Source organism: Argiope bruennichi, chromosome 7 (assembly GCF_947563725.1).
Source record: "Argiope bruennichi chromosome 7, qqArgBrue1.1, whole genome shotgun sequence".
NCBI lineage: Eukaryota > Metazoa > Arthropoda > Arachnida > Araneae > Araneidae > Argiope > Argiope bruennichi.
In genome coordinates this window covers 4,232,480-4,260,313 of record NC_079157.1, presented here as the reverse complement: position 1 = coordinate 4,260,313, position 27,834 = coordinate 4,232,480, and the positions used below count along the sequence as shown (strand labels likewise).

The window sequence follows — 27,834 nt, the reverse complement described above, 5'->3', positions numbered from 1 at the left end:
TCTTTTATTTCACATAATCACCCCTATTTATTAACTCATTATTATACTAACACTCCGAATATTTTTTTAAACTTCAAAAGTGATTTCCGAATTACACTCTTTTACTTAATCTTGGAGCATGCAGATCATATTCAAAATAATACCAGTGCTAAATTGAAACAATCAAAATATTGTGAACTGATTTCATTAATAAGATAATGAAAATAATTAATATTTAACATATTATGTAAAAAAGGCAAAAAAGCATTTGCGAAATTCATGTGTTTATTTAAAGGGATTTGTTAAATAGGACTTTTCATAACTTACTTATAATATAAGTAATTTAATAAATATCAATGCTAGAAATATGCATTCACAAGATGAAAATTATTATATAAGTAAAAATAATTAGCAAAAATTAAAATGCCACAAATATTCCATATCAAAAACGGAACACTTATTCGATATTTTCTTTCATTCAAAACGTAAATGAATAAGAATTTAATTGGTTGTTTGCTTTTATCTGAACAGAATCTTCTCATTCTGGACTTTTCTTTCTTAGAGGTATTTTTTCTTTCGTAACATTATCAGCGTTCACATTCATGTCGCTGATGACAAACAAGCAGAGTACAGACAGAAATAAAATAAGTAATATTAAAATGTCAAAGCGTAAGCAAAATATATGATACTCTCTCTATCTTTTCTTCACACAGAGTCAGGGCACTAATAACGATTTCGGTCTTTAGTTCTGGACTTTACGATCGTTCGTCAAACTCCTGAGTGAAGGTCCCGCTTCCTACTTAAAACCACAGAGAAGGAGACTGCTTTCTCTGTGCTTAATACATATCCTGCGAAGAAAGAGAACATTTCCATGAATGAGGGCGCTGCAGTCACTCCTACTGACTAGACACGGATACTTTTTTTTTATGTTTATGAACTCCCGAAGGAGTTCCCAAAAATTGCCTCAGCCGACGGTATTTCACGTCGACAGGGCGGGGTATTGGGAAAAGTTTTCAACTAGCAATAGTCACGCCTCGGTAGAACCTCATTGGCTATGACACTGCCTCTGCGCAAAGCTAACAAATTTACGATGAAGAAATTCTATATGTAAATTTTCTTTCTAAAAATAGTGGTGGATATAATAAGAGTAATTTTTTGAAAGGGCATCGATTCTGGGAACATTGCAGAAATAATATTGAAAGGTTGAATGCAAGCTAAAGTAAGAATCAAACACCCATGTTTCATTTATTAAATGTTTTATTTCAAGCATATTATATAAAGTAAATGTACAGCGTATATTTGTGCGTAGAATGTTGAATTGAACTATGTGTAGACATTCAGTTAAAACAAAATAAAACAGGACTTGAACAAAATCTGACAAAGAAAATAAAAGTTAATGCTTCGTCTGCTTTTCTTTGGATTTTACTGCATGACTGAAAGAAGAAAATAAAGTAGAATATTACGACTATTTGTCTACATTGCTTATTGTTGTCATTTCAAAATTATTACTGAAAGCTTGAATTTGGTCCACCCTTCAGTATGAAATACTAACAACGAATTCGTTCCTCACAATGAAGATTAAGAATAATCGAGCGAATTCATCGGAAAAAAAATAATAATAAAATATTGGATTCATTCTCATTAAGCCCCATTCCGTAAGTTATCACACTTGCATAACTGTATAATTGAACTATTTCCTACTCCTGTGACGCTTGCCAACTCAGGTTGCCCTTCAATGTACGGCAAGCGGAGAGAAGGACAGCACGATTCACAGTGCGAGCGCTCTCCGACAGGGGTTCGGGGACTTTCCCCAGAGCAAATGAGTTACAGATGAACTCGGACGCAGCTCCGAAAGCAAGTTGAGAACTAATCCAATGCTTCACTCCTGAAATTGTTTATTTATACTCTTATTTAGTTGTAAAATTAAAAAGTGGTAGATTATAGTACGATTTATTTTAGTATGCTGAATGTTTCTGATTTAGAATAGTGTGCAAAGGCGTCATATACTATGTTTTAATACAATTCTAAAGAAGAAAGGCATAACTGTTCGAATTTTAAAGAGTACTTGTATGTACTATTTTCACCCTTCTGCGTACTCTCTCGAACGATAAAAATTTCAATTTGGAACTTTGATGTATCAGAAGTTTCTTAGGAAACATCCGTCGGCAGTACAAATAAATTTAAACATTCAATACAATATCTTTTAGGAGAATAGAAGATTGAAACCAATTTATAAACGCTTGAAAATGGTTGATTCCATAGCGTACGTCGCGCCCTCTACAAGAGTGAGGATTTTCTATTTGGAATACAGAATGGGCTATAGACATTATTTTTTCACTATTTACCATAGAAAATTGTCTTAAACTTTAGAAATTTCCATATATGTCTTTTTATAATTTCTATGGTGAATATATATGGTGGAACGAATTTATAAATGCTCCGAAAATGGTCGATGCCAGAGAGTATGTCGCAAGGAACTAGCGCCCTCTATAAGAATGAGAATTTTCTATTTGGAATAGAGAATGGGCTATAGACATTATTTTTGACATTTTATGACAGGCAATTGCCGTAATCTTTAGAAATTTCCATATGTGTCTTTTTATAATTTCTATTGTGAAACGCATCGTCAAATGAGCTTCGGTTGAACTAGCTTTCTGTAAGGAATTTCTCATACTAATGGACCATTTGTTGAAGAATGAATTTAGGACTAAATACAGAATGGGTGAAGGAGAAGTTCCCTCGCGCTAAGCATCTTTTAGAGGGTATATACAAATTACTGGCTTCCACTGAAGTTTTTTAATGAACAGATCGTCGGTTAAACAGAAGAAAGTGGCTTCTATAAGAGTAATAGTTAATATTATTATTTAACTTTTTGTATACACTTAACAATTCGCACTCGGATGGTGCCTTTCACGCATCATTCAAGACGGTGCATCGTTTTGACGTTATATTTATTTACGTTTTAATTTAAATTTTTTTTTTACAAAAAATTTCTCTAAAGAATGGTAATAAGATGTAGATTAACTTTTCGGTAAAATTCAACTTAAAACTATAATATATATATATATATATATATATATATATATATATATATATATATATATATATATATATATATATATATATATATATATATATATATTTCATAGCAATAAGCAAGTTCTTGTGCTAGCTGAAAAATTTTGAATCGAATTACTTTTCCGAGAACAAAGGGTTAAAAGAGCTTTTGGAATATTGATATTGAAGAAGTAATGCAATGTCGCCGCAGGATCGGGCCATTGTTAATCTCTCTGCCTTTGATTCCTATGTGCACCAATTGCATCTCACGAAATATAACATTTTATATAAGATTCGGCAATCGCATCATTCTCATTGTCGATAATCTTCTCAATTGGAAAAATTATTACAATCTTCGGAATCATCAAGTGTGTGTGCATACTTTTCAAGTAATAACGTACTTTTATCCGCTCACATTGAGAACAGCGTAACTTGACATTTACTTCAGATATTTTAATAACTTACACTTTATACGAATGTCACAAAGTATCTAACAGATAATAATAAAAAAAGAGATAAATAAACAGAAACTATATATATATATATATATATATATATATATATATATATATATATATATATATATATATTATTTTTTATATCTGCTGTTGAACATTTCAATGTTATTTTTATTTTGCAATATGAATTTTGATTACAGAGAAAAGCATTTTTAAACCGTAATCGGTCACACGAGGTGCATTGATAAATTGAACCTTCCGAAATATTTTGGGGAAAACGACTGAGATTCTTGTTACAGTTTTTCTTCAGAAATATCTTTAATAATGGGGTTAGAGTTAAAAATAGATAAACAGATTTTGGATAAATCAGGTTATTCACTCAACAATTTTTTATTTGGTATGCTTTCTGATTTTTTACGTTTTATATTTAATGCCAGTTCTCACATTATTCCATGACTCTAACCTGTTATATTTGGCCAACAGCTCCTTTCCAGAAACTACATCACTTTCAAGATATTTAAATCCACAACATTTAGCTAATTGAGGAGTTATTTCCCAACTGAATATTGCTATTGCATAACGAGCAAATTTGATCTGCATTCACATAAATAATAAAGGTTTGTTAGGTGACATTTCTATCAATATTTTTATTTTGTAATGAAGTCATTCAAACCATATATAGGCCACAACGCAAGCATTAATAAATTGGATCATCTGAAAAATAATAGTTAATGCTTTACCCCATAAATTTACTGTTGAAAGATACTTATTAATTCTGTAACATGTAAAAGTTGAATATTTCAATATTTAAAATTCACACGCCTAAAAATTTCTGTGTTTTCTTCACTTTCTACATTCCCTTTGTTGATATTTTGGTTGGTAAATTGAAAGGGACTTGCTCCTCAAAGATTGCACAGTGACCGATTCTCTAGCAAACAATTAGCTGACTCGATAAACTTTAGAGCTAACATTTCGGTATCTCCGCTGAACCGTATTCCAAACGCTTTAATGACTGGTGTATAATCTCCCCGTATAATAGAGGCTCTAATAATAAATAAAAATACATTGTACCTAATATGCAGTGCCCATTGTAGATAACATTTCATTTTCGTTGTATTTTCTGAAGCTTTCTTAAAGATAAGCTTTGTACCTGAAATTAGTAAGTAAAATATTAATAGAATATAATATATAGAATCTGACTAATATGCACGATTGAATACTTTTCTGGTTCGCTCAACAGAAATACAAGAACAGTCCTAACTGCCAAAAAATTGTGCATCCCAAAAGTTTGTGGAGGTGGCGATTGTCAGCCAAACCAGGTGCAATAGTTGGAATCCACTGCCTAATCAAAGTATTTTCGGCGTAAAATACGGACTCGTGGGACATTTGTAGTGAATATCCGGGGCTTCTATCTATAATTTCTTTTCCATGACTCCAATTTAACGAGTACATGATGCAAGTGATTTTGAAAAAAAAAAAAAAAAAAAAAAAAAATGGCGAACATTATTAATAGTTAAAGAATGTAAAAGAAAAATGTTGACTTTAAGGAAACCTTTAAACGAATAAGAATGACAAGAAAGAGACTGCATAGCTTCAACCGAAAATTAATTTGCATCTCAAGAACTGCTTCAATTTTCGTCTTCAGCGCTTTTCAGCAATATTTTGTCTACTCAACTGCCGCACCAATTGTATATTACTTCTGTTTTTCCCTCTGCTCCTTACTAACTCAAACTGAGTAGAAGTTCCTAGGCACTAAATCTTAGGGATGACGAATATTTTCAGAGCGGTTATCACGTAACCAATATCAAAAAGTCATAAATACAAGTGATCAATACTTTTCAAAGAGGGGTGTGATTCAAATCCTTCATACGATCTTACTGATGATATTTACTAGAAACTAACAATCGATACGATATCACTGAAATTTGCCGGAGCGGTGACGATACGATCTGTTCAATGGAAGCTCTCGAAAGAAATCTGTGATTGGATTGAAAAGTGAACAGACCGGTTATTGGAATTATCGTATCGTATCATTAAATTGCATATCACTGAAATTTATCGCAGCGGTGATTTCACCGGAAAGGGCGAAGTCACCACTCCACTTTACGGGAGTGACCGATATTCGTATTTGATGATGCACTATTCCATACAGATAATTTTTTATTGCTCGTGACATGATTGACTTTGATTACATGTACTCTGTTTACTGCTCGCGCCATCTATTGGTAGAATATAGGACTAAAGTAAACATTTTAAAGAAATGACATATATTTTTAACTCATCTTTTCCAGAAAATGGCTCACTCTAATAAATAAATTAAATAAATAGTTTTGAGAAAAAAAATAAAATTTAAGAAGTAAGCTGAAACAGATAAATTAATTCAATCACACGTTAATTAAATTAGTAAATTAAGTATTAATTACAATTAATAAATTTTATATTTAATATTAAGTAATAATTTTTAATTAATAATATGATTGAAATAACAGATATTTGGAACGCATATTTAAAAAATAACAATAGCAATATTATTTGTTATTCAAAAAATCGTGGATTATGCATCTCTACTAAATCTCTTCACGCATTTAATTAACGTCCAGTGTTTGTAGCGTAAAAATTTATTTGATTATTCCTTTGATTTTCTTTTTAGTTTAAAATGTGAAAAGAAATTTTAAATTGTATATGTTTTAACAGAAATTTTGAGATGCACTGTTTATCAGAAGAAATATATAGGATGCGAGTCCGAATCTGATTTCTATACAAAACATGCATGCACAAAGGTGGCCACACTGTCCTTAATAAAATTGAGGCTTGAAGTCGAATTGTTAATCTCTTTGGAAATTCATTAAATGCAGAGATGAAAGTTTCTTTTTTTCTTTTTTTTTTTTTAATGTACAATGCAGAAAAAATTACAGAGCGAGGAGGGGGTTAAAATAAAGTTGAACATTTTAAATCATCATTAAGTCAGGAATTTTTCATAATTAAATAATATAATTAAAGGGTTGAAACTTAATTAAGCAATTTACATTATCATTATTAAAAGAAAGGAGAATATAATACTGCCAAAAGCTTTTTTACGTATCCTTAATTGTAGAGAAATATTAAATTCAAAGAATATTTTTAGTTTAAAATTTCATTTTAAAATTGCAGTGAGATCATTATGTTGTATTTTATTGACTGGTTCTATGAAGCTTATCTGTATGAAAGTATTTAGAACTTTGAAAATATTTGTATGATTTTACATTTTTTTGATATTTAATGAGTTTATATAAAAGAATAATTCAGTTAGATATTAAATATCATCAAATTATATAATGGTCTATAAAATACTTTATTTTATATAAATTTATGGTTATATTCGCCAACAAGAGACGACATCGTTTTGAACAACTATATTAAGATAACCATATATTTTCCTTTCGTTTCTCAGACGTTTGTAAACTTTCACAAGCTTTATGTGATTTATAAACATTACGATATTTAAAATTTAACGAGAACTTTGTTCAGTTACACTGATTGTGACAGAGAAATGATTGTTCGCAAAGCCAATGAGTATTGAAAAAATGACATTCGTTACTTAAATGGTCATCCGACAAAAGTGTGAAAGAGAAATTGAAGGATATTGAAAAAGAAGGAGTTTTAAGACCTGAAATGACTTCAAGTGATCTTTTTGATTTATTGTTATTAATGACCAATATTCATTGATTCTAATCACTGAAAACAACAACAACGTAATTTAAAAAAAAATAACGATTTGGATTGTTTTTGAACTTTGTGAAAGTAAATATATTATAATCTCTAGGTGCTATTTAGTATCAGCCTTGACAACTACTTGTATAAATATTATCTATCGAAATATTAAAAATAAAAGCAGTCTTACTTTCGGCCTTTTATCTGCGTCTCGAAGTAGATGGCTATCAAAATGAATTAAGGCGTTTAGCCGAGTTTTACACTAGGTAATTAAGTGCATTTTATTAAGTCAATCTGTACACAAAACCAAGGGACAGAACGTGCGAAAGAGTAAAAAAAGTTTAAAGGTTGAACATAGCCAAAAGAAAGCAGTGGCGATTGGAGCACCCGCCTGGAGCCCGAGGCTATCTCCTGTCTTGGTCAAATATGAGACTTGGCTTCTGACTGCTACTTGAACTGCCAGTTTCCTGTAAATGAAATGAGAAAAGCTCTTGTGCTCAATCTGAATTGGCACTGGAAGACTGGGAGAGGGAGACGGGAAAAGATGTCAGGACCAATAGCAAAGCTGCTTCTCAGGAGAGTAGGAGAGGTTCAGACATGTGGGACTTTGCCGAACTTCTGGGACTGCTTAGTTATTTTCTATCGTTCATGGTGAGTTAATGAAGTTTGCGTTGAATAGGTGGGCGGGTGAGATAGAACTTATTCAAGGATAGCACTAAGAAGGATGTGTTTTCTCTCTTCTTTAGATGTTCCTTTTAATTTAGGTGCTTCCTTGATGAGTCCGGGGAATTCTTTTAGTCACTTTCTTTTCTCTGTGTGAGATTCAATGATTTCTTTGATTTCAGAGCTATTAGGGAGGTTGGATTCATCTGCTTCATCTGAGACTTTCTTAGGGAGGCGGGTGTAAGAGTTGGAACGATTGGGTGTATCGGGTTGACTAAGAGAGATTCAGGTTTCTGTCTATTGAAGAGTTGTTTTAAAGTTTCCGCAAATTATCTTCTGGAACCGGTAGTTGTGACTGTAGATGGATATTCTGGGCATCCACTCTAAGAGGCCAAGTACCTTTTCCTCTTACAGCTTATGCATATGGACTCCGCCATTTTTCTTTGAGCTGGTATACCGCGGAGGTTTTCTGCTTCATTTAATGCAACGCGGATTGCAATTGCAATTCCGCGCACTGTATGGAATCCAGAGCATCTAAAGCACATCGTGGTTTTGGCCGGGCATCTGTTGGTTGCTATTTTTATTCTTTTATACGACAGATGGCTATAAATTTTATATCGTTATAAATTTTAATCCTCACTTCAACAAGGGATATGCGACAGAGGCTCTTGAACCTGTAATTTTTTAGTTCGAATACACGACCAGATTTGAAGTTAAGGGATTCAAGATCAGGTTTCATTTCTACTTTGTTGTGGTTTCCAGGCAGTCGTTTGATAATAATTTTGATGGGTCGGTCACAGGGGTCTTCAAAGATTACATATTCTTTTTTCTTTTTGTTGAGAAGATCAGCAATTTGTAACCTAACCTAGCAATTCTCAACCTGTGGGGCACGCCCACCTAGGGGGGCGCGAGCACACAAGAGGGGGGGGGCGAGATATTCAAAAGAAAATATTTTAAAAAATTGATTAACTGACTGAAAGGAAAGCACACATACACATAGAAAACAAAATACATTTCGACTAAATTTACTTAATAAAAACATACTAAATTAAAAACTAATTTAATAATTATTAGTCACTTTCTTGGGGCTATCTTGCAGAGCAAAGTTTTTCGAAGGAAGGCTTATTATTAGAAATAGCTACTCTCAGTTTTTTTTATATTTTGTCTTCAAAGGAGCCACAGTAGAAAATCCAGTTCCACAAAGGTAGGATGTTGAATGGTAATAGAATGTGAAATGCCCTTATTTTTCGTGCAGAAAAATCATCCTTACTCCTGCCCAAAATTCAAATAGTGATTTATTACTAAATTGTCTTTTAGTTTCGTCACTTGTCGTGAAGTCTATGAATTTTTCTTCCTCATCAATTGAGAGTCCTTCGGGAGTCTTATGAAAGGGATCCCTAACCTACTCGTAACTTGCAATCAGTTTGTCGTCAGTATGAAAATATTTTTTTAAATTCTTTGCCAGCATGGCTAAATGATTTCCAATGGTTACAAAAACAACTTTTACATGTTCTTCTTTACCCTTGTAAGTTTCAGTACAATCATCCACATTTGCAAATATTAGGTTTTTTTGCTTTAAATTTCTGCTCCACAATTCCAATTTTCTACGAAAAACATTACCTTTATCATTCGTATCCAGCATATGTGTATTTGCACCTTGGAGTTGATGATTCAAGTTATTTAATTTCTCGAATATATCGACCAGCACCTCAATTTCATCACAAATAAACCATCTCGAAAATTCTCGGCCTCCGGTGTATTTTCTTCTTCTAGGAAAATGGCGATTTCTTTTCTTAATTCATAAACACATTGCAAAAATTTCCCACGTGATGACCATCTTGCCTCGCAATAAAATAATAACGCTGAATGTATTGAACCCATGTCTTTACAAAGTGCGGAGAAGATTCTCAATTTCAGAGGATACATTTTTATATAATTTACTACGGTTACAACCGTAGTTAATACAATATTCAGACCAGGACTCATTTCTTTCGAAGCCAAAGCTTCTCTGTGGATCATGCAATGTATGCACTCAGGTGATTTTTGTTTTACAAGTGCTTGTGTACCTTGGAATCTTCCGGACATTGAACGAGCACCATCAGTGCATATTCCTAGTTGTTCTATGCTTGCCTCGTTCATAAAATCATTTAAAATAGCAAATAATGCGAGCGCTGTTGTTTTGAGTTCTATTGGTTGCAGTAAAGTAGTTCTTCTACTACTGACATATTATCACAAATTTGAACATAGGTAATTAAATGAGCATCTTTATTACCATCTGTTGCTTTGTCAAGCTGTATTGAAAACAATTTGTCACGCAACATCGAGCAAAGCTTACACTGTACATCTTCAGCTATATCGCCAATTCGACGAGCAACAGTATCATTTGAAAGAGGCAGGGACTGCAATTGTTTTTAAAAATTGTCTCCAAACATAGTTTCTACAATCTCAATTGCTGCTAGTAAAATAAGCTCTTCATCAATGGTGTGAGGTTTTTTACATTTGGCTATTTTATATGAACTTTGTAAGATGCAATTAAAGCTTTTTTATTCACAGACAAAGTTTCTTTAAAAAATGATTTTCGCTTTTTATATGATTTTAATTTTAATTCGAAGAATTCTCTGAGTTTGTTGACGTACTCACTAGGAAGCGTTTCCAAATGTCGTTTAAGTTTATTAGATTTCATGCTGTCTGCGGTCAACATTTTTGAGCAAATGATACACAGGGGCCTTTCTTATTCATTTACTTTCTTGAATATTTTCTTGATTTTATTTTCCTCGTCTGTGTACTTGTTGATGCTTGATTATCTCTAATGCTTGCTTACTTCCGCTTAAAATTTATCCATGAATCTGTATAAATCTGCTGCCATGAATATTTAATATGGTGAATTGCAATTAATACGAAAACATATATAACATATACTTTCATGATAGATTCGATAGCGATAAAAGGATCGACTCGAATGAGACTGGCTGCATTTGAAACTTGAGTTATCGAACATTTTCCTTCTTCCTATGAGAAAACATTTACTGCGCGTATGCTCAAGACGGCATCGGTCGTGTGGATTCCCTTCCACAAACCTTGTTTATTTTTTCTCTTTTGTTTAATCATGCTTCTGTTTCATTTCTTTTATTATTCGAAAAAAATGTATTCCCAGTTTCTAAATTTAGCTCACCCCGTCTAGGTTAACTTTCATTAAAGAATTTTTCTACTTTCATTCTCTTTTAACGTTATCTCTCTGTTTGGCTTTCATTTCAAATATAACATTTAAATTTTCCCCGCTTTCATTCGCTTTATCTGTTCACCGCCCGCTTGTCCAAAATGCAAGATGTGGTTTCTCGCCAACGTTGGCTCGCTTTTACTCTTGTTTTCGCAGTTAGTTAAAAATAATTTAAAAACAAAATCTAAAATACTCAATTTACATTATTGCTGTGTACATTTTATTGTAAGTGGGGGGCGCGATGAAAATTATGTTTGAAAACTGGGCCGCGAATACTGAAAGGTTGAGAAACGCTGACCTAACCTTCTCATATGTGGGGGTAATTTTAATGAAACCATTGTTGCATTAGTAAACTTTCTGCTTATGTCCTGGACAATAATACTGTAATCCTCAGTTAGTTTTAAATTTATTGGAGGCGTTTCTTTAGTTCTGGACGGCTTTGTTTTCTTGGATTGGAAAGTTTTAATTAGTAGTAATTTCAGGATTCTCCAAAGAATCCCCCCCTCCAAGTAGTGTGCCTTTTGTCAATTTTCTGGATGGACTGATCAGTATTCATTTGAGTGTTGCCATAAGGGGACAGGTTCTTGGTAAATCTTTGAATTGGGCAGAGGCCAAGTACATTGATTTCCTAATCTATTTTTTTCTAGTTTGCCATTTAATTCTCTTATTTAATTTAGATCGTTTAGGTATTGGTAGTGTGTTCCTGGTTGTTTGTAATCAACTGTTGAAAGGTATCATTGAAAGTGGTAATGATATTTTGTAGATTTTGCATACGTTGGTGACTGTATTGAATGCAGTTTCAGATACCCTGGCTATTGTTAGGAAGACTACAGGTGCCAAATTCTTTTATTTTTTTGACGGAGGATTTTTCCTTGCGTTGGTATTCTCTTAAACAGGATTTATGAACTTTGTATAGCCAAAAGATCTGTTTTGAAATACATTTAGGTAACCTAAGCAATAGAATTAAACTGGTAATAATTTATATTTCAGAAAAAAATTAAAGAAGACAGAATTTTACATAAGTTTTCTTTTGGCCAGAGTATTATAGTCTGTGGGGTAAAGCTATGATGAAAAACTTGGGCATGAAGGAGATGGCGAAGTCACTGATGTTCTTCGGAAGCGTAGTTTCAATTCCTTTGAAGGCGATGTAATAATCACTTATCTATTTTTTTTGAAGCATTTGGTTGAAAGTTTCTTGTACGAAGAGTGAATTAATCGATTGGAAGTTGTGAGCTGTGATAGGTAATGCTGTATTTTCCGCATCATCTCCTCTCGTCTCGTCTCTAGAGTTGAGAATAAGATTCTTTTATCTATCGCTGCATTTGAATATATAGAAAGGTATAGACATTTTTCGATGACTTTAATTTTAAGAAAAAGTTGACATTTTCCAAAACAGTGTGGATATCGAACTAAGATTTTTACCAGAGTACTTCTACTGTATTTAAGCAAAACTGAAAAACTTCTCTAAAAATGAATTAAAAAAATTACATTGTTTAAAGATTTATTCCTCCTTTAAGTAAGCTGTAATAACGTATGATAGCTCAATCCTTTATCCAGTAGCATATTTGAGTGCAAACTTAGAGGTTTATTTTGGATGGCCAACTCAACAACTTAAACCAATAAAACTGCTATTACGCATTTTCCTCACATTTTGACATTTTTTTTTAATGATAATTCGATTGGACTGAATACATTTTCTATCGGCGTCAATCTTTCAATTTAGAAAAAGCCTCGATGATTTCTTTAAAATTCTGTTATCAGATCAATATAGGACCTAGCTATTTTCATTTAGGTTTTTTTTTTTAAATCAACAGCATTGCTAGATACTTCATTTTCTATTGTATCACTGGATTTCCCAAGCAGGAGTCATTATCTTTAACCCTTATGTTCATTTTGTATAGTATACCATACATACAACTTTATAAAATTATACTACGACTATAAAATAAAAATATATATAAAATATATAAAAAATATAAAGTATAAAAAATTTATAAAATATAAAATATGCTACCTATATACATTTTTTTTTTTACTTTTCTTGAAAAAAGCAATCTTGCCACGATAAGGGTTAACCGTGAAAATGATTTCTCAGCATTAGTCACTTCTATGTTCATTTGTTTGAGTGTAGTTGCAAGAGCTTCTTGAAACCATGATCATATCACTCGCCATTGTCTATATGTATGCAGATATAAAATTGTGTGTAATGATATTTTTCTCTATTAATCAATTTTTTTCCTTGAATTGTACAAATTTTAGAAAAATTCTTTCGAAAATGAGAAATTAATTTTTGCTCCTATTCTTATAGTGAATCAAATTTGCGCATAACACACCTGATCGAAAATCTCATTTGAACATTCTTATGTGGTTAAAATTTTCTGTAAAATAATTTTAGCAAAATTCTATTAAAAACTTAAGAAGCTAATTCATAAATTTTGTCTTTGAGAAATTCTTTTATTCTTCTATTTTTTCTTAAACAATCTGTATTTCAGTGCTGAGATGGCAAAATGTCGAAAGCACTTTTTTACATTGCTTATTTGTTCGGGACGGCAATTGTAAATGTCATTAAGTTGTTTCTTTGAGTAAATGCGCCATTGAATTTTAAAAAAAGATAGTTAACTATTAATTACCATTACTGAAAGCTGATAATGTTACTGTAAAGTAAATAATAACTATTTTTCAGCTGCTTCCCGATTTATAGCATTTTGGAATTTGCTGCCTTGTTTTCTCAGTTTTTGCATTACCTTATGTTGTAGAATAATATTTATCTTATAAGATTAATATAAATTTTTAAGGCCTAATATATTGAATGATTAATTTATAAAGTTGGCGAGTTAAACAAAAAAATTACGATTTTACTTTGTTTTATATCGCTTCATTTCCAGCCATTATAAGGTCAGAATATTTGCGAAATTCCACAGCGTCATTTCTAGTACAGTACAGTACACTCCCTAGTATCCGACTCGTGACTATCGGAGTTCCGTACTACGCAGCCTAGTTTTCTTTTAGCATAATTAAAGGAGGAAGGCAAGGCGTTCCAGAAGTAGTCATCTATTAAAGATTTTTTTTTTTTTTCAAAAACAAAAACTAAGTTTTGACTTGCATCTTAGCGTTACATTTTCATATCTGTGTAATTATTTACTAGTGAAAAATAAAATCAATTTGAGTCCATTTTCTTAAAAATAAGGCTTATGATTTACTTTAACGTTTTGTTTATGTTTCCTGCATTGTAAGTTAGGCATTACAGAATTTATGCTAAAATGGGAAAAGTTTATATCTTTTAATTTATTTTATCTCTAATAAATTCCTTAAATGGGCAGTGCAGTATATAAACTACCAATATAGAGTCTTCTATTTTAACTCGACACATTACAGGAAACTGCTTTTATGATTCACTTTACCGCTGCCGCTTTCATATTCCATATGGCTTGAGTCAAATGGAAGGGCTTCGTACTCAATAAGAAGTGAGAAAATGCTTATTATGTAATAAGTTTGGCATAAAAACTTTATCTTCTGGTATTGATGGGCAAAGAAATGAATTCATAGAACTCCGCCCTATCATGATTTTTTTCATTATCAGATCTGTTCTTCCGCCATATTAGGCTGGATACTCGGGAGTGTGCTGCATGCAGTGAGCAGTAAAATTATATCAGCAACGTATGAATCGTAGAAGAATTAATAATATCTTCTCCTTTCACGGGATTAAAGAGCAGGGACTTAGCATTAAGGTAGAGTATGCTCACATTATCCGAAATTCTGACAATTTGTCGGGAGAATATTCATATATACTTTTTCAAAACCCAAAAATTATTTATCACGAAACCATTTTATTTTTGACATTTTTTTTTCTAATCTCGACATGATAGTGACACTTAAAATCTTCGTGACCAAATCTTTAGGGAAAAATGTAATCTGGAGCATGTTCTTTATATGGTCCAAATTCAAGGGTATTTCATCGAAGTTTTCTTGAGAAATTTGAAAGAACCAAAATAAAAATGCAATACTCTCTCTCTCTCTGCGTGTAAGTTTAAAAATGTATCAAATTTATTTCAATTAAAAGCTTAGAACGCAAGAAATATATTTTTTTCTATACTAACTTTAAAATCTAATTCATGAAGAGTCTCGTTAAAACTGCCTGAAATAATCGCAACGAGCATCTTCATTTTTTTCCCATTTAAAGCGCATAGCATTTCTTATTTTAAGCAGAGAATCTACAAATACTTAAAAAACAGATTGCAAGTGTAAATCGTCTTCTATTTCAATCTCCTAAGAGGTAACGATCATGTCTATCTTAAAAGCAGAAAAATTCACAATAACTTTTACAGCTTTTCTTCAAAGAAATAAACAATAGAAATAGACAAGACACTTCACTGGAAAGTATTCTATTTGCTTTTAAGGGATTCTGCTTTATTGATTCAAAATTAAGTAAAAAAAAAAGAATCATAAATGTTTTATTATTAGAAGCCAAATGTTGATATAATTTTTCTAGAAACTAAGTCTGGAAGAGAAAGATACGTTTGTATATTTTATAATTATGATAGAATTAGATAAATACTGATATAAAAATGAAAAAAATTAATTTTATACTAATTAAAGGTAGTACAACACAGAAGATATGTTTCGCACATAAAAAAAAATCGCGTTATCGGACAAATTATTGCAAATTCAGACATGTTTTTCTTTTGTAGATATGTATTGGTTAAGGAGATAATGATTCGCTTTATTATCTATAGATAAAAAAAATGTCAAATGATTTTGTATTTTGGTACACTTATTTTTCTAAACAAATAGCTAAACAATATTATATATATAAAATAAATAAAACACAAATAAGAATGTGAAATTTTTCTTGCATACATTGTAAAACTTTGGCCATACTGTATAAGAAGTAATTATAATTTTTCATCGTACTTTAAAAACGGTACTTATTACGGGTATTCTATATTAATAAATTGTACGAAATGTTCTGTCGGGTTTTGTGCGATATATAATATTCTACATAAAATATATTGTATAATTGTTAATATCATTTCTGTCAACGTTTGGTATCCTACAGGAAAACTAAAGATTTCTACGTTTTAATAAAAGCATATGTCTAATCCCGTTTCAAGTGCATAATTTCTAATAAACTTACATTAGTATCAAACATTAAGGAATCCTTGATAAGCAAAGTATTGGATTACAGCAATCGTTGATTATTGACATAAATAAGTCAGTGCATACTTTTAATTAGTGATAGAGTGCATGTATGTCAAAATCAGATTAAATAAATGAGCATATTTGTTCTAAGTAGAATAAATCCAGACAAAAACAACACTGAAGGATCAGGATAGTAGATTTCAAGCATAATGATATAATACTCTTGCTAAACTCATACATGGAACGTAAATAAAATTGAAATTAGAATAGGACGTTTTAGAATGAGATGGCTTATAATTTACGTGGAAAATAAATTTTATTATAAGGTCTGTTTTTTTCCATTTAAAGCATATATTACTATGATTTTCAATGGATTCAACATTAACAGAAGTCGTTGGTAATAATAATAATTAATAGATAAGCATTTGTCAAATATTTGCACATATACTCAGAAGGTATACAGATTAGATAATGATAAATCCATATAAGTTATGCATTTTATTGTTGAATAAAATTGAATTATATGCAATTCAATTTTTAATCATTAGTGAAATCATTTTAAATGTGTCAATAGAATAAAGGTCTCAGTATCTTCTTGAAAATCACCAGAAAAATGTTCTCCGAAATCTCCTCTGAAGTTTTCTTCGTTAATGGATACAATACTCTTTCTTCACAAGTCATGATGGCTTTTCTGGCTCCGTTCCAAGAATGAGGCCCTTGAAGCCTGTACTGATAGGGCAGAGAAGGTCCGAAAAATAACTTCAAAAATAATTTTGGATCTGTTAGAAGCATCTTCACGAAATTAGGTTTCACTCCCATCTGAGAAGCTATATCATCACAGTATTGTATGAAATCTACTTGTATTGACCGTTTCTCATTCGGTACATATCTCGACAGATTATACCTGTATTTTTTCAGCATATCATTAAGCATCACTTCTTTAGATGGAAGTTTGCAGTTGCCAGCTAAGATCTGAGTTGCCCACCGAATCTGAAGTTCGCCAATAGGAAAACCTGGTCCAAAGGGTAGAACAAAACCAATGAATGCTAGCGTTCCATGATTCAAATGCGCCGGGTACATACACTTATAAAGATTAAATCTGCCTTGTTTGTGAACCAAAATGCCATCTTCTAGAAAAGGAAACTTCCATGTATATCCTGTCGCCATGATCACAGCATCTGCTTTAGTGACTTCTGTGTCGCCTTCAAAAATGATACCATCTTCTGTGAATTCCAGTATATCAGGCACCTGTTTTATAAGCCCAGAGAGCAACTTCGACGCTAAAGCATCATTAATGACCGGATCCTTGGAAAAGACATGGTTAAGTGGCTTGACAGCATACATATTTGAGCTAAACTGAGGTTCCATGAATATAGATTCCAAAAACCAACTCATGATGTGAGGTGGAAGTATGCTATATAAAATATACAACCAACGTCTGAGCAGAATATAATCGAATGGATATCCATGTGGTCCAGCACGTTGAAAAACATGTGCTCCAGAGCGAGTACTGAGATATACCTAAAATTGAAAAGTTTTCAATAGTAAATAAAAAGTTTAAGAATTCAAAAAATGCATATTAACATAATTTTTAATTTGAAATTTTGTTATTAATTCAGGACTATTTCCTCTAAAAATTTTACAAGTAATAATATTTCATTCATTCATAAATATTTAAATTAAATGCATATCAATACAAAATTAATGCTGTAACCTATAGAAGTGAAAAAAAAATATCCTTTACGATTTTTCATTCATTTATTTGTACAGCTGACCCAAAAAACGTGGAACAAACTTTTATTTTCCTGAATATAGCAGTTACAAAGTTTTATTAAATAAGGAGAAATTGTATGAAAACATTTTCACTTTTGTAAAAAATTGAGTGGAAAAAGAATTAAATTAAAAAAAAATATTTCTACCATAATGTAGAAGTGCCACTTAGTAAAATATTTCTCCTTCATCCATCTATTCACAATTTTATGTTTCAATGTAAAGATATGTTTATTTCTAAATTTAGATGAAATTTTAGAAGAAATTTAGACAAATTTAGATGAAAACCTTTATTTCAACAATACTAAATTTATCAAAAACAGAAAAAACTGTCATATGTAAATTAAAATTTACTTTTTAAATACCGTGTATATGCCTGAGGTATTCCTTATATTATATATCACACACACACACACACACACACACACAAAATAAAAATTCACATACTTGCTTTGCAACATTGCTAATTTCTACAGCTGCATCTAGTCCAGAGCAGCCCATGCCAACTACAACCACAATTTTATTTCTATATGATTCGACCTCTTTCAAACTATGTGTGTGAATAATTTGATTCTTGTACAGATCTTGGCCAGGATAAGATGGCATTTTAGGTCGATTGATGTGTCCGACGCAAACCAAAACCCCATCATAAGTATCAGAAGATATTTGTCCAGTAACTGTGTTCTGTGTTGTAACTCTCCATCTCCCACTCCCCTCATAATCATCAGTTCTTTTGACGTTCGTGACTTCTATGTTGTATTGGATGTATTTCAGAGCTCCTCTGGACTTTGCGATATTCAGGGCGTAATGGTAGAGTTCTCCGTGCCGCAGGAAATTACTGCTCTCTTTGGGTGGAATCCAATTGCTCACGGCACCCATTTCCTTGCTGTGGTTGATGATGGTCGTGGGCATGATGGAACCGACGCCGTCAATGGCTTCTTTTCTGTAGCACCATGTACCTCCTGGCTGGTCAGTTTTTTCAAAGCAAACCGGCTCGAAACCACCCTCTTCCAACAAAGTCCATATCGAACACATGCCAGAAAATCCAGCTCCGAGGATGGCGATTCTTTTCTTAGGAGAAGCCATTTATCTGAAACAATTATGGTATTAGTGTCTGAGCAAACTTCATCTCAACGAATCAGATTTTTAAAGTAATTAAATTACTCAGTTAAACAGAATATATGCTTTATATTATGCATGAATTTTGATGTATAAACATTATATATGATGTTCTAGGCGGGGATAGCCTGGTTGGTATTCGCATCCCTTGTTTTCGGAGTTCGAACCCCGCCGACTGAAACCTGCCCGTGTACATGGTGACTGGTGCATGTTTAGATCTGTCGTAATCAAAAAGTCCCCCAAGTTGAGACAATACCACTGGGAGTACTGGATCAGAGGTGATCGTTCTCTGATTCAGGTCTAAATTATGATCTCTGGATGAATGAATGAAATGTATGAATGAAGTTCACCCCGTGAAAAGGGTTGTGACGCATGAATAGCTAAAACTTACTCTTGACCCTAGATGGCGCTACTGAAACAAGAGACGCTAAAACTCGGTTTAAAATTGCTGACTTTGTCAGCTGGCTTCTCTTTGACAAGCTCCATAAGCAACAACATGATGACCTGTCTAATCTTAGATCAATAGCGAATTTCTAAACTGTTAGATATGAATATACTTTGAACAGGTGAATACTTTGGAAGACAAAAATAATTTTATTTGTGTAAATACATGTTCACAAAATTATTTAGTCAAATTTTATATAGTTTCTTGTCTTATTTAGTCACATTTAATGTATTTTTCTTGAGAGAATAATACTGCAGCAAAAAAATTCCCCATTTGTGCGCTAAAACTCACCAAGTTATGAAGGTTTGAGCATTATTATCTTAAGAAATTTTAGACTATTTCTGCAGTAAATCTTTGGAGAATCTATCAATTAACAGCAGCATTTACTCTAGGTAAAGTTGAAAAGGCGAAAATAATGAAATTTAATGTTTTATAATTTGAATAGTTTTGATCGCAGAAATATGGAACTTTTTATGTTTACAATGCTAATGTTTTAAAAGTGTTTCATAAAATATTTTTATGGACAGGGGAAACTATATAAATTTATAATAAAGAATTTGTTATCTTTTAGCTGCGCTTTTACCTATTCATAAAATAAGATTCTTAACGTTATTTAAAGCCTTTTCCTAAATGGAAGTACTACCTAATATTAAAGATTTCTAAATCAGCTATAAAGGCCATGATTATCAATATATTGTCAGAACTGTGGTATTGTTACTACAGTAGTAGAAATGCTTTTATAAAATACTAGATTAAAAATTTACTAAAAATTAGTTAGGACATAGTCCTTTTTCAGATATATTGTAGAAGCTTGGAACTCTGGTTCGAACTTCTCCGTCGTCTTTTGACCACACTTCCAGAAGAATAAACAACGGAACTTATTAATCGAAACATTCTCCACTCTTTTCCAGTGCTGCGATTGTGTACGAAACCTACAAACACGTTCGATAAGTCTTTGGAATTGAATAACTTTCGCATTTCTGTTCCAAAAGGAGTCAAATTGTTAAGAAAAAGTTATTTAACCTGTTACTGTGTATCTTTTGAAAAATTTATTTTAATATGTGAAATATATTTTTTTAACTGATGAAATTTCTTAACACATGAGAAGAAATCCATTGTATTTCAAAATTCAAAAATAATTTGTATACAATTTATATTATTTGATTGCTATTAAATTACGGAAAGCAGAAAAATATGAAATGATTAGAATAAAATGTTTTTGAGGATAGATATTTCCTCTAATTTTCATCCTTAGTCTTTACTGACGAATTTATTTAATTTTCAAATTAGATGACACATCCTATTTAGGATTATTGTGTTCATTCTTTATCAGTTCAATTTTATTTTTTCACTGTGAGCGTGAACTTGGGTTTAAGAAATGCATCTCAATCCCAACCAAATCTCATTGGAAGATGAAAGAGTAAATATATCTCAAATGAACAATATCAATATCTTCATAGATGACACAAAAACAGAACATGAAGTTGGAGCTACGCTTTGTGTCCTGATCAATGATTCCTGGTCCTATCATTGGTCTGCCAAATTGAATATCTACAATATTGTTTTTCAAGCTTAACTCACCGCACTTCATGAAGCAGTTAAATATGCATCTCAGTTTTCAAACAACAGCACTTTTAAAATACATGTAGACCATAGAGCTAGTATCATGGCATCCTTTAATCCAAAGAGTACAAACCAAATAGCAAGAGAAATTTTTAGTGTCCTGCTTTCAGTCCAACAGTAGAAGTCTCTTGGGTTAAAGCACATGCAGACAATAATGAACAATAATAACACAAGCAGAACAATAATGGACTAGCGCAGGACGCTATGCCAAATGGGCACTTTTATATGCAAACAAAGCTTCTTAAACCACATATAAAAGCCCTTCTCCAGAAAACCATGCTAGAGGAATGGCAAATATATTGGAGCAATGGTGATACAGACAGAAAAGTTTTTAATATCGCGCCTTCAGTTACCCTTCATCCCACTAAATGGATCAGAGAGGATATTATTTTCTTCTCAGAATACGGCCCTTTTCCTGCCTACCGCAAAAGGTTCAATCTGTCTGAGAGTGACCAGTGCAGGTGCGATATGGTTGGCACGGCACTTTTTTTATGCTATGGAATGCATCCTCACAATCTCTTGGCATATGAAGAAACCATCACCAAGCTATGAACAAGAATGGCTGAAAAGAGTCGCCAGCAACTTCCTCTCCAGGCAAAAAAATCCATAGAACAATTGAACTTATCAGTGAAAATAGCGATTTATTCTGGCCTTCCTAGCTATCAGCATCAACTATTATACTCACAAAGACTAAGGGGGAAACAAGCACTACAGTCTCTTATCATACATTTTCATTCAGAAATATCAGAGTTTTTCTTTGTTACCATTAACCAAATTATTTTCCATTTCATTTTAATAACTGCATAGTAGACATAGTGGATGAGGACATCTACTATGTCGTGATAATAAGTGAGCACAGAATCCATATATATTTTCGCACACCTTATCATTCTGCATATTATTCCAAATAATTTTTCAAAGTTGAAAATCTTTGTAAACGGTTTCATCTCAATATCATTTCTTATTTGCTTGTAAGTTATGTACATAGTTATTTTTCTACTGTAAATATTTTGATATTTAAATAAAATTCCCGTAACATGCCTACCAAACCGTTCAATGACCAAAATGGTTACGGATACGGAGGTATGAGACGGCGTTCTGTTCTCTTCTGTTCTGTTATCCTTTCCTTGAGATTGACTTGCAGATTAATTGCAAGAATAAAAATGGCGATTATGAGTGAAATTAAATAAAGCCCCCCCTTCCATTAAAATGCCTTCATATAGAATTTGTGCATTTCCAAAATCTTCAAATATCTCTTCTGAAGACTACTAAACACAGAAGCTAGAAGACCACAGGTAAATGTTTACAAGATAGAGCTATCTTCAGTTTCCTTTTCATATAAGCTATTACTTATAGAGTGAAAATCACAACTTTTTAAAGTCGATTTTTTTTTACAACAGTTGCTATTTCGGAATTTTGTTTAAAATAGAATTATTTTGCTCCTCATTGTATTTTCTGATTTATGCACTTCGAACTATTTAAAGCGTTCTGTAAACTGAAAATGATGTTAAGACGTTTTCTTATCAAAACAAAGTCAATAGAAGAAAAAAATTTAGCAGCATTTTCTTCTGAAATAGTAATTTTTTTAAGCGTTGTCATTATAAATACTTAAAAATTTTGACAGATCCTATCTTATATTTTGAAATTTTTAATAAAAGTTATTAATTAAAAATGATGGAATTCATTTTTTTTTATATTCAGTAACATCTCGGCTTGGGTTAGACTGAAGAGTGCAAGTTTGTGTAAGAAAGGGAAACTAAGCGGTTTTTAAATTTCTTCCACACGTTAAATATTTTCCATTCTTGATACAAATACAAAACACAGATATAAAAATAAATAAAATTATTAAAATTGTCCGTTCCTTAAAATTACATCGAAAGCAACAGCAGAAAATGATCACGTTGTACACGTAAAAAAAATTACGAATGTTGTGAACACATTCAAATGTTGAACAGTCATAATTTAATGAGATGTTCGCTCTTAGCAAAGAAGTGACAGTCAATGAACTGATAGAAATACACAAGCAAATTCTTACTATAGCTAATTACAGATGCCCAATCCTCAGAGTCAGATAAAAAATTTCAAGCTTGAAAGAAAATCTCGACCCAGTAGAAAAAAAGTGCTACTATTTGTAGTAACGGTAGAATCAAATCAGAAAGAGATTTCATCGACAAGCCAAGATAGAACCAACGAAAGTTTACCACTTACCATCCAATGAATGTGTTAGCCCAATTGCAGCTCCTGTAAGGTCGCAAATTGTACAAATGTTTATATTTTCATTTTAGAATATCGTACAGGAGAGCTGTATGGCCTCATAGAGTAGCAAAGAAAACCGGTATCTGTGTATTTTACCCCATGCCCTTGGCGAACCTTTTTTTACAATCGATTATAACTATAATTTGACGCAGAACTACAATTGTAGCCACAAGATGACACACAACATTTCATATATTTAAGTCATTGCGTTTTTGAGTTGTCGCATTCTACACACTAGTGAAAATAAAACGGTTAAACCTTTGATAGATTTGGTTGAAGATTTAATAAGGATCCACTCTTTAGATGCTAAAGCTGTGAATTATATTTCATTTACTTAAGATTTGAATCATCGTGTTTGCATATGTGCTAAAGTACAGATAGACGGTAAATAACCTGGACGGTTTTAGTTCCAAATTTGAACGGATTTGTATCTTAGATGGTAAATCTGTGCACCAAATAAGACTCTCCCGTTTGCTTCTATTCGGACAGTCGGACATGCAGATTTTTTCGGAATGAGTTACATTCAAAATTTGGCAGATATTTACGAATTTTATGTAAAGACCATATACCTTATTTCAATGCCAACCATATAACAACGTTTCTTTTTAACAGCTCCTTTCCTAGTCATTGCCTCTACTTAATCAAAATTCGCATGCATTTGCATGTATGGAAGACTTCAAACCGCTGATCGTAACCATTCCTTAAATTTCAGGCATTAGTGAGCCATATACTTTTTTTTATTTAACTTCAAAAATTTTTAGGTAGTAAAAATAGAAGCTAATTATTAAAAAAAAATGCTGGAAGAATATTTTTTTTTCGAGTATTTATACATTAAATGGCCTAACAATACTCACTTTTAGTTTGATTTAGGAAATGCTATACAAAGATAATGGATCAACAATTCTAAACTGTCAACTGTTTCAGAAAAATTACATGGTTTGATAAATTAGTAATGTTAAAGATATGAATTGAGCAAAACAAAAGTATGTTAAAAAAATTAACAATTGAAATAAAACAGATTTTTTTTTCTTCAAAAATACCTGCAAAACGAACTGGAAAATATGCGATTAAAGCAGAAAGTTTTCCGATACGAATTTTTTAAAATCCCGAAATATATCAAAAGGAGAAAAAATAAAAAACAATTAAAAGAATATCCATACCTCTATTCCAAAAAGAGGTAGTGGTAGTATTATAAATTATAGAATATCCAGAAAGTATTATTAGTAATATTATGTTAACTGTTCGGCTATATTGCTTAAAAAAATGTACCTTTAACTATACAGGCAGGATACTAAAAAAAGTATTATCGTTGTTACGGTGCATGCATATAAACGAAATAAAGATTTAAAATGTTTTTAAAAAGTTGTTAAAATGAGAAGGAAATCATACAGAAATATGATAAGTGTCGCATGAAAAATAGTATTTTGAATTTTAAAAGGTATAAAAAAATGGGATTTGTGTTACAATACACTATAAACATTTAAAGTTTGATAAGAGAGAATTATGAATAATGATAGCATTAACCCTTTCCACTCGGAAAAGTAATTCGATGCATAACAATTCACCTAATACAAGGACTTGTATATTGTTCCCCAAAAATGCATACAATTATTTTAAGATGAATTTTCCCGAAAAATTAATCTATATCTTAGAACTCCATAGATATGTTTAAGAATGTTAAAAAAAATTAATAAAACGTCAAAAGGATGCACCGTCTTAATGGTGCCTGAAAACAGCTATCCGAGTGTAAAGCGTTAAATTGGTTTAATTTAATTAGAATCGTTACTAAAAAACTCACCGACTCTGGTGATGAAGAATTTGGAAAGGGATGGGTTACTAATTCTACATTCGAGAAACTGCTCCTCTCTATCGTTTGCTCAGCCGCAAAAGTCCTTTAAATAATCTCACCTGCATATTCATAAATTCCATGATGAACAGCACGTGCGCAAGAATTGTGAAAACGCTTTGGCAAATAATTACACAGCCTTCATCTCTATACGAGAAAATGAAATATTTGACAGAATAGACTGATGCCATGAGAAAATCGTCATGAAAGATTAGTCATGATAATTTGAATTGAATGCAAGCGAACAAGGCTGTTATTCCTTCAAAGCCAAAAGGTTGCAGTTAATGGATGTTACTTCATTCACATTAAATTACAATTTTAAAGTTTTTCAGTAAACGTGATGGGCCGCGGGGACCAGGTGATAAGGTTTTGGCTTTAGAACCAGAGGGTTTCAATTTCGAAACCCGATTCCACCGAAGAAACACCATGTAAGCGGGTCTAGTGCACGCCAAATCCGTGGGGACCAAAAGCCCTCACGGTGGTGCGGTGTGGAAGCTGGGAGAGGGGCATCAGCTCAGGCGCTGTACTCGTCATCTGACAGTGGTTCAAAATGACGAGGTGATTGATTTGTGCTCTGAAAATAAGTTCAATTTATGAAGAATACGGAAGAAGAATCTCGTTATTTAACATTCCTCAAGTAGCAACGATTACATCTTAATTGGCAACATATTTTTCTTGCTTGGATACTACATCAGATGTTTGGTCAAAGATTTCGAATTCAGCTAGAGTCATAAAATAAGTAAATGTATGTGGCCAGCAAAAACAAAAACAAAAATCTTCCATTCCACTGTCACTGAAAGATTTGTTTCAAAAAAGAACATGAAACGCGTAATAACAGACTGTTCGACAACGAATGGTAAGACCCTCCGCGCTTTTGCGCATGCGTTAGAATGGGTTTAATTCGTCAAAATAGGAGTGAGAGAAAAGACAAGTGGAGGAGATGTTTATATTTAGCAATGGAAACTCGTGGTTTTATGAGACTTAAACGTTACAGATAATTAAGAATACAGAAGGAAAAAGGTACTAATGCACAGTACAATATTTCAGAGCAATTTTTATTTAATGTAAGGGGCATAAACATTAAATTATGAAGAAATGAAAAATTTCTGTTCTTAAAATTTGGTAATTACATTTTTACAAATTAATAATGATCTTTTTCATATTAAAATGATTTTTTTTGTTATTATATTTTTTGACACTATTTTAAAATTAACAATAATGGATAATCCAGAGTTTATTCTATTTTAAACATTTATTTTCATTTAAGGAATTGCTGTAAATATGGAGCCTCTTAAAAATATTATTAATGTTTTTTCTACTTGAGAATATTATTATTTTTAAATATATAACAGGAAATAATTACTAAAATTTTCTTCGCACCACTCCTGAAAGCTTTTTTGCCATTTGAACTAGCCATATCAATAGAAATTTTGAGTTAAAATAAAGTGCGGTCAGAAACGACACAACACTCACATACACATGAAAAAAAAAAAAAAAAAAACTGAACTAAAAAGTATCTAATGGGTAAGTCAAGTCAAAGGTGAATACCGGAAATGTGCTCGTCGTTCCGCGTTTCACCCCTTAAGGAGATGGAATCGTCGAAATGTGGTCGTCTCAGAATCCATTGACGAACAGGAGTTATTATTTTCTTCCTGCCACTTCACTTCTTTTTTTCTGCTACCATAATTCCTTCTTCAACAAATGTCTGCAGTGATTAATTTGAGAATTGATGCTAAGCTGCTGGGACTTCATAGCAAATACACACACACACACACACACACACACACACACACACACACACACACACACACACACACACACACACACACACACACACATATATATAATAGTTGCTCATACAGTTAAACATTTTCAAGCGCGGAAACAATACCTTCATCAATTTTTATGCTTCCAAACCTTTTTGAAAAATATTAATAAAATTGCGATAACTAAATTAAAAGTATGCACAGAATTTTGAGTTCAAATATGGAAAGAAACAGATAGCGATGGCCTTGGTTTGCATATTTCATTTTAAGATATTTATTAATGATTTTTATTATATATATTTTTTTATAATTACGACGACATATTGCGCAAGCATTTCATAATTATATTTTATATTGTCACGGAGGTTCGTTAGTGTGGAACTCAATGACACACACACAAGAAGTAGAACTAAACCAGTTTATTAACTCAACTTTGAACTGAGAACACCGTGACTGACAGATCTTCTGCTTTTATACTAGCAGGGAAAGTTCCAGAATACTTTTGTGGAGACAGTAAGAACACTTGTCTGGTAAACTAAAGAAAGGTCCAGAATCTTCTGGAACATGAAATCAAGGAATTAAATATTTACATGTACTATGAATCGCATTGTCGTCTCTAGTGGAATTCGAACTTAAGGTCTCTTGATTACAGTGCCATGACCATTCGGCCATGGAGATTCGACTGTTTTTCTTCAATGCTGCAATATTCTCTTACGTTTGGTGGGCCACAAAAAATCCTTCGTTGTAGCCCGCGAGTTTGAAATTATTTTTCTGGATGGCAACTTTTACGTGCGTCATGCCCGTCT

At 32.1% G+C, this 27,834-nt stretch overlaps 1 protein-coding gene and 1 non-coding gene across 3 annotated transcripts; both read right to left on the bottom strand.

Moving 5' to 3' along the window:
- Positions 1 to 916: 916 nt before the first annotated feature.
- LOC129976778 (U4 spliceosomal RNA) lies at positions 917 to 1,057 on the bottom strand. Its single transcript, XR_008785200.1, has one exon. It is a non-coding gene; the product is annotated as a U4 spliceosomal RNA (small nuclear RNA).
- A 15,430-nt stretch (positions 1,058 to 16,487) lies between these two features.
- LOC129975861 (flavin-containing monooxygenase 5-like) lies at positions 16,488 to 25,468 on the bottom strand. Of its 2 annotated transcripts, none has more exons than XM_056089111.1 (3): positions 25,325 to 25,468; positions 18,421 to 19,063; positions 16,488 to 17,724 (listed from the first exon to the last, which is right to left on the bottom strand). In XM_056089111.1, exons 2-3 carry the CDS (start codon positions 19,057 to 19,059, stop codon positions 16,771 to 16,773), a joined length of 1,593 nt encoding a protein of 530 aa, XP_055945086.1. In that variant the 5' UTR covers positions 19,060 to 19,063; positions 25,325 to 25,468; the 3' UTR covers positions 16,488 to 16,770. The 2 variants fall into 2 exon arrangements, with proteins under 2 accessions (XP_055945086.1, XP_055945085.1); XM_056089110.1 differs by having other exon boundaries at positions 16,489 to 17,724; positions 25,215 to 25,468.
- Between the last annotated feature and the right edge of the window lie 2,366 nt (positions 25,469 to 27,834).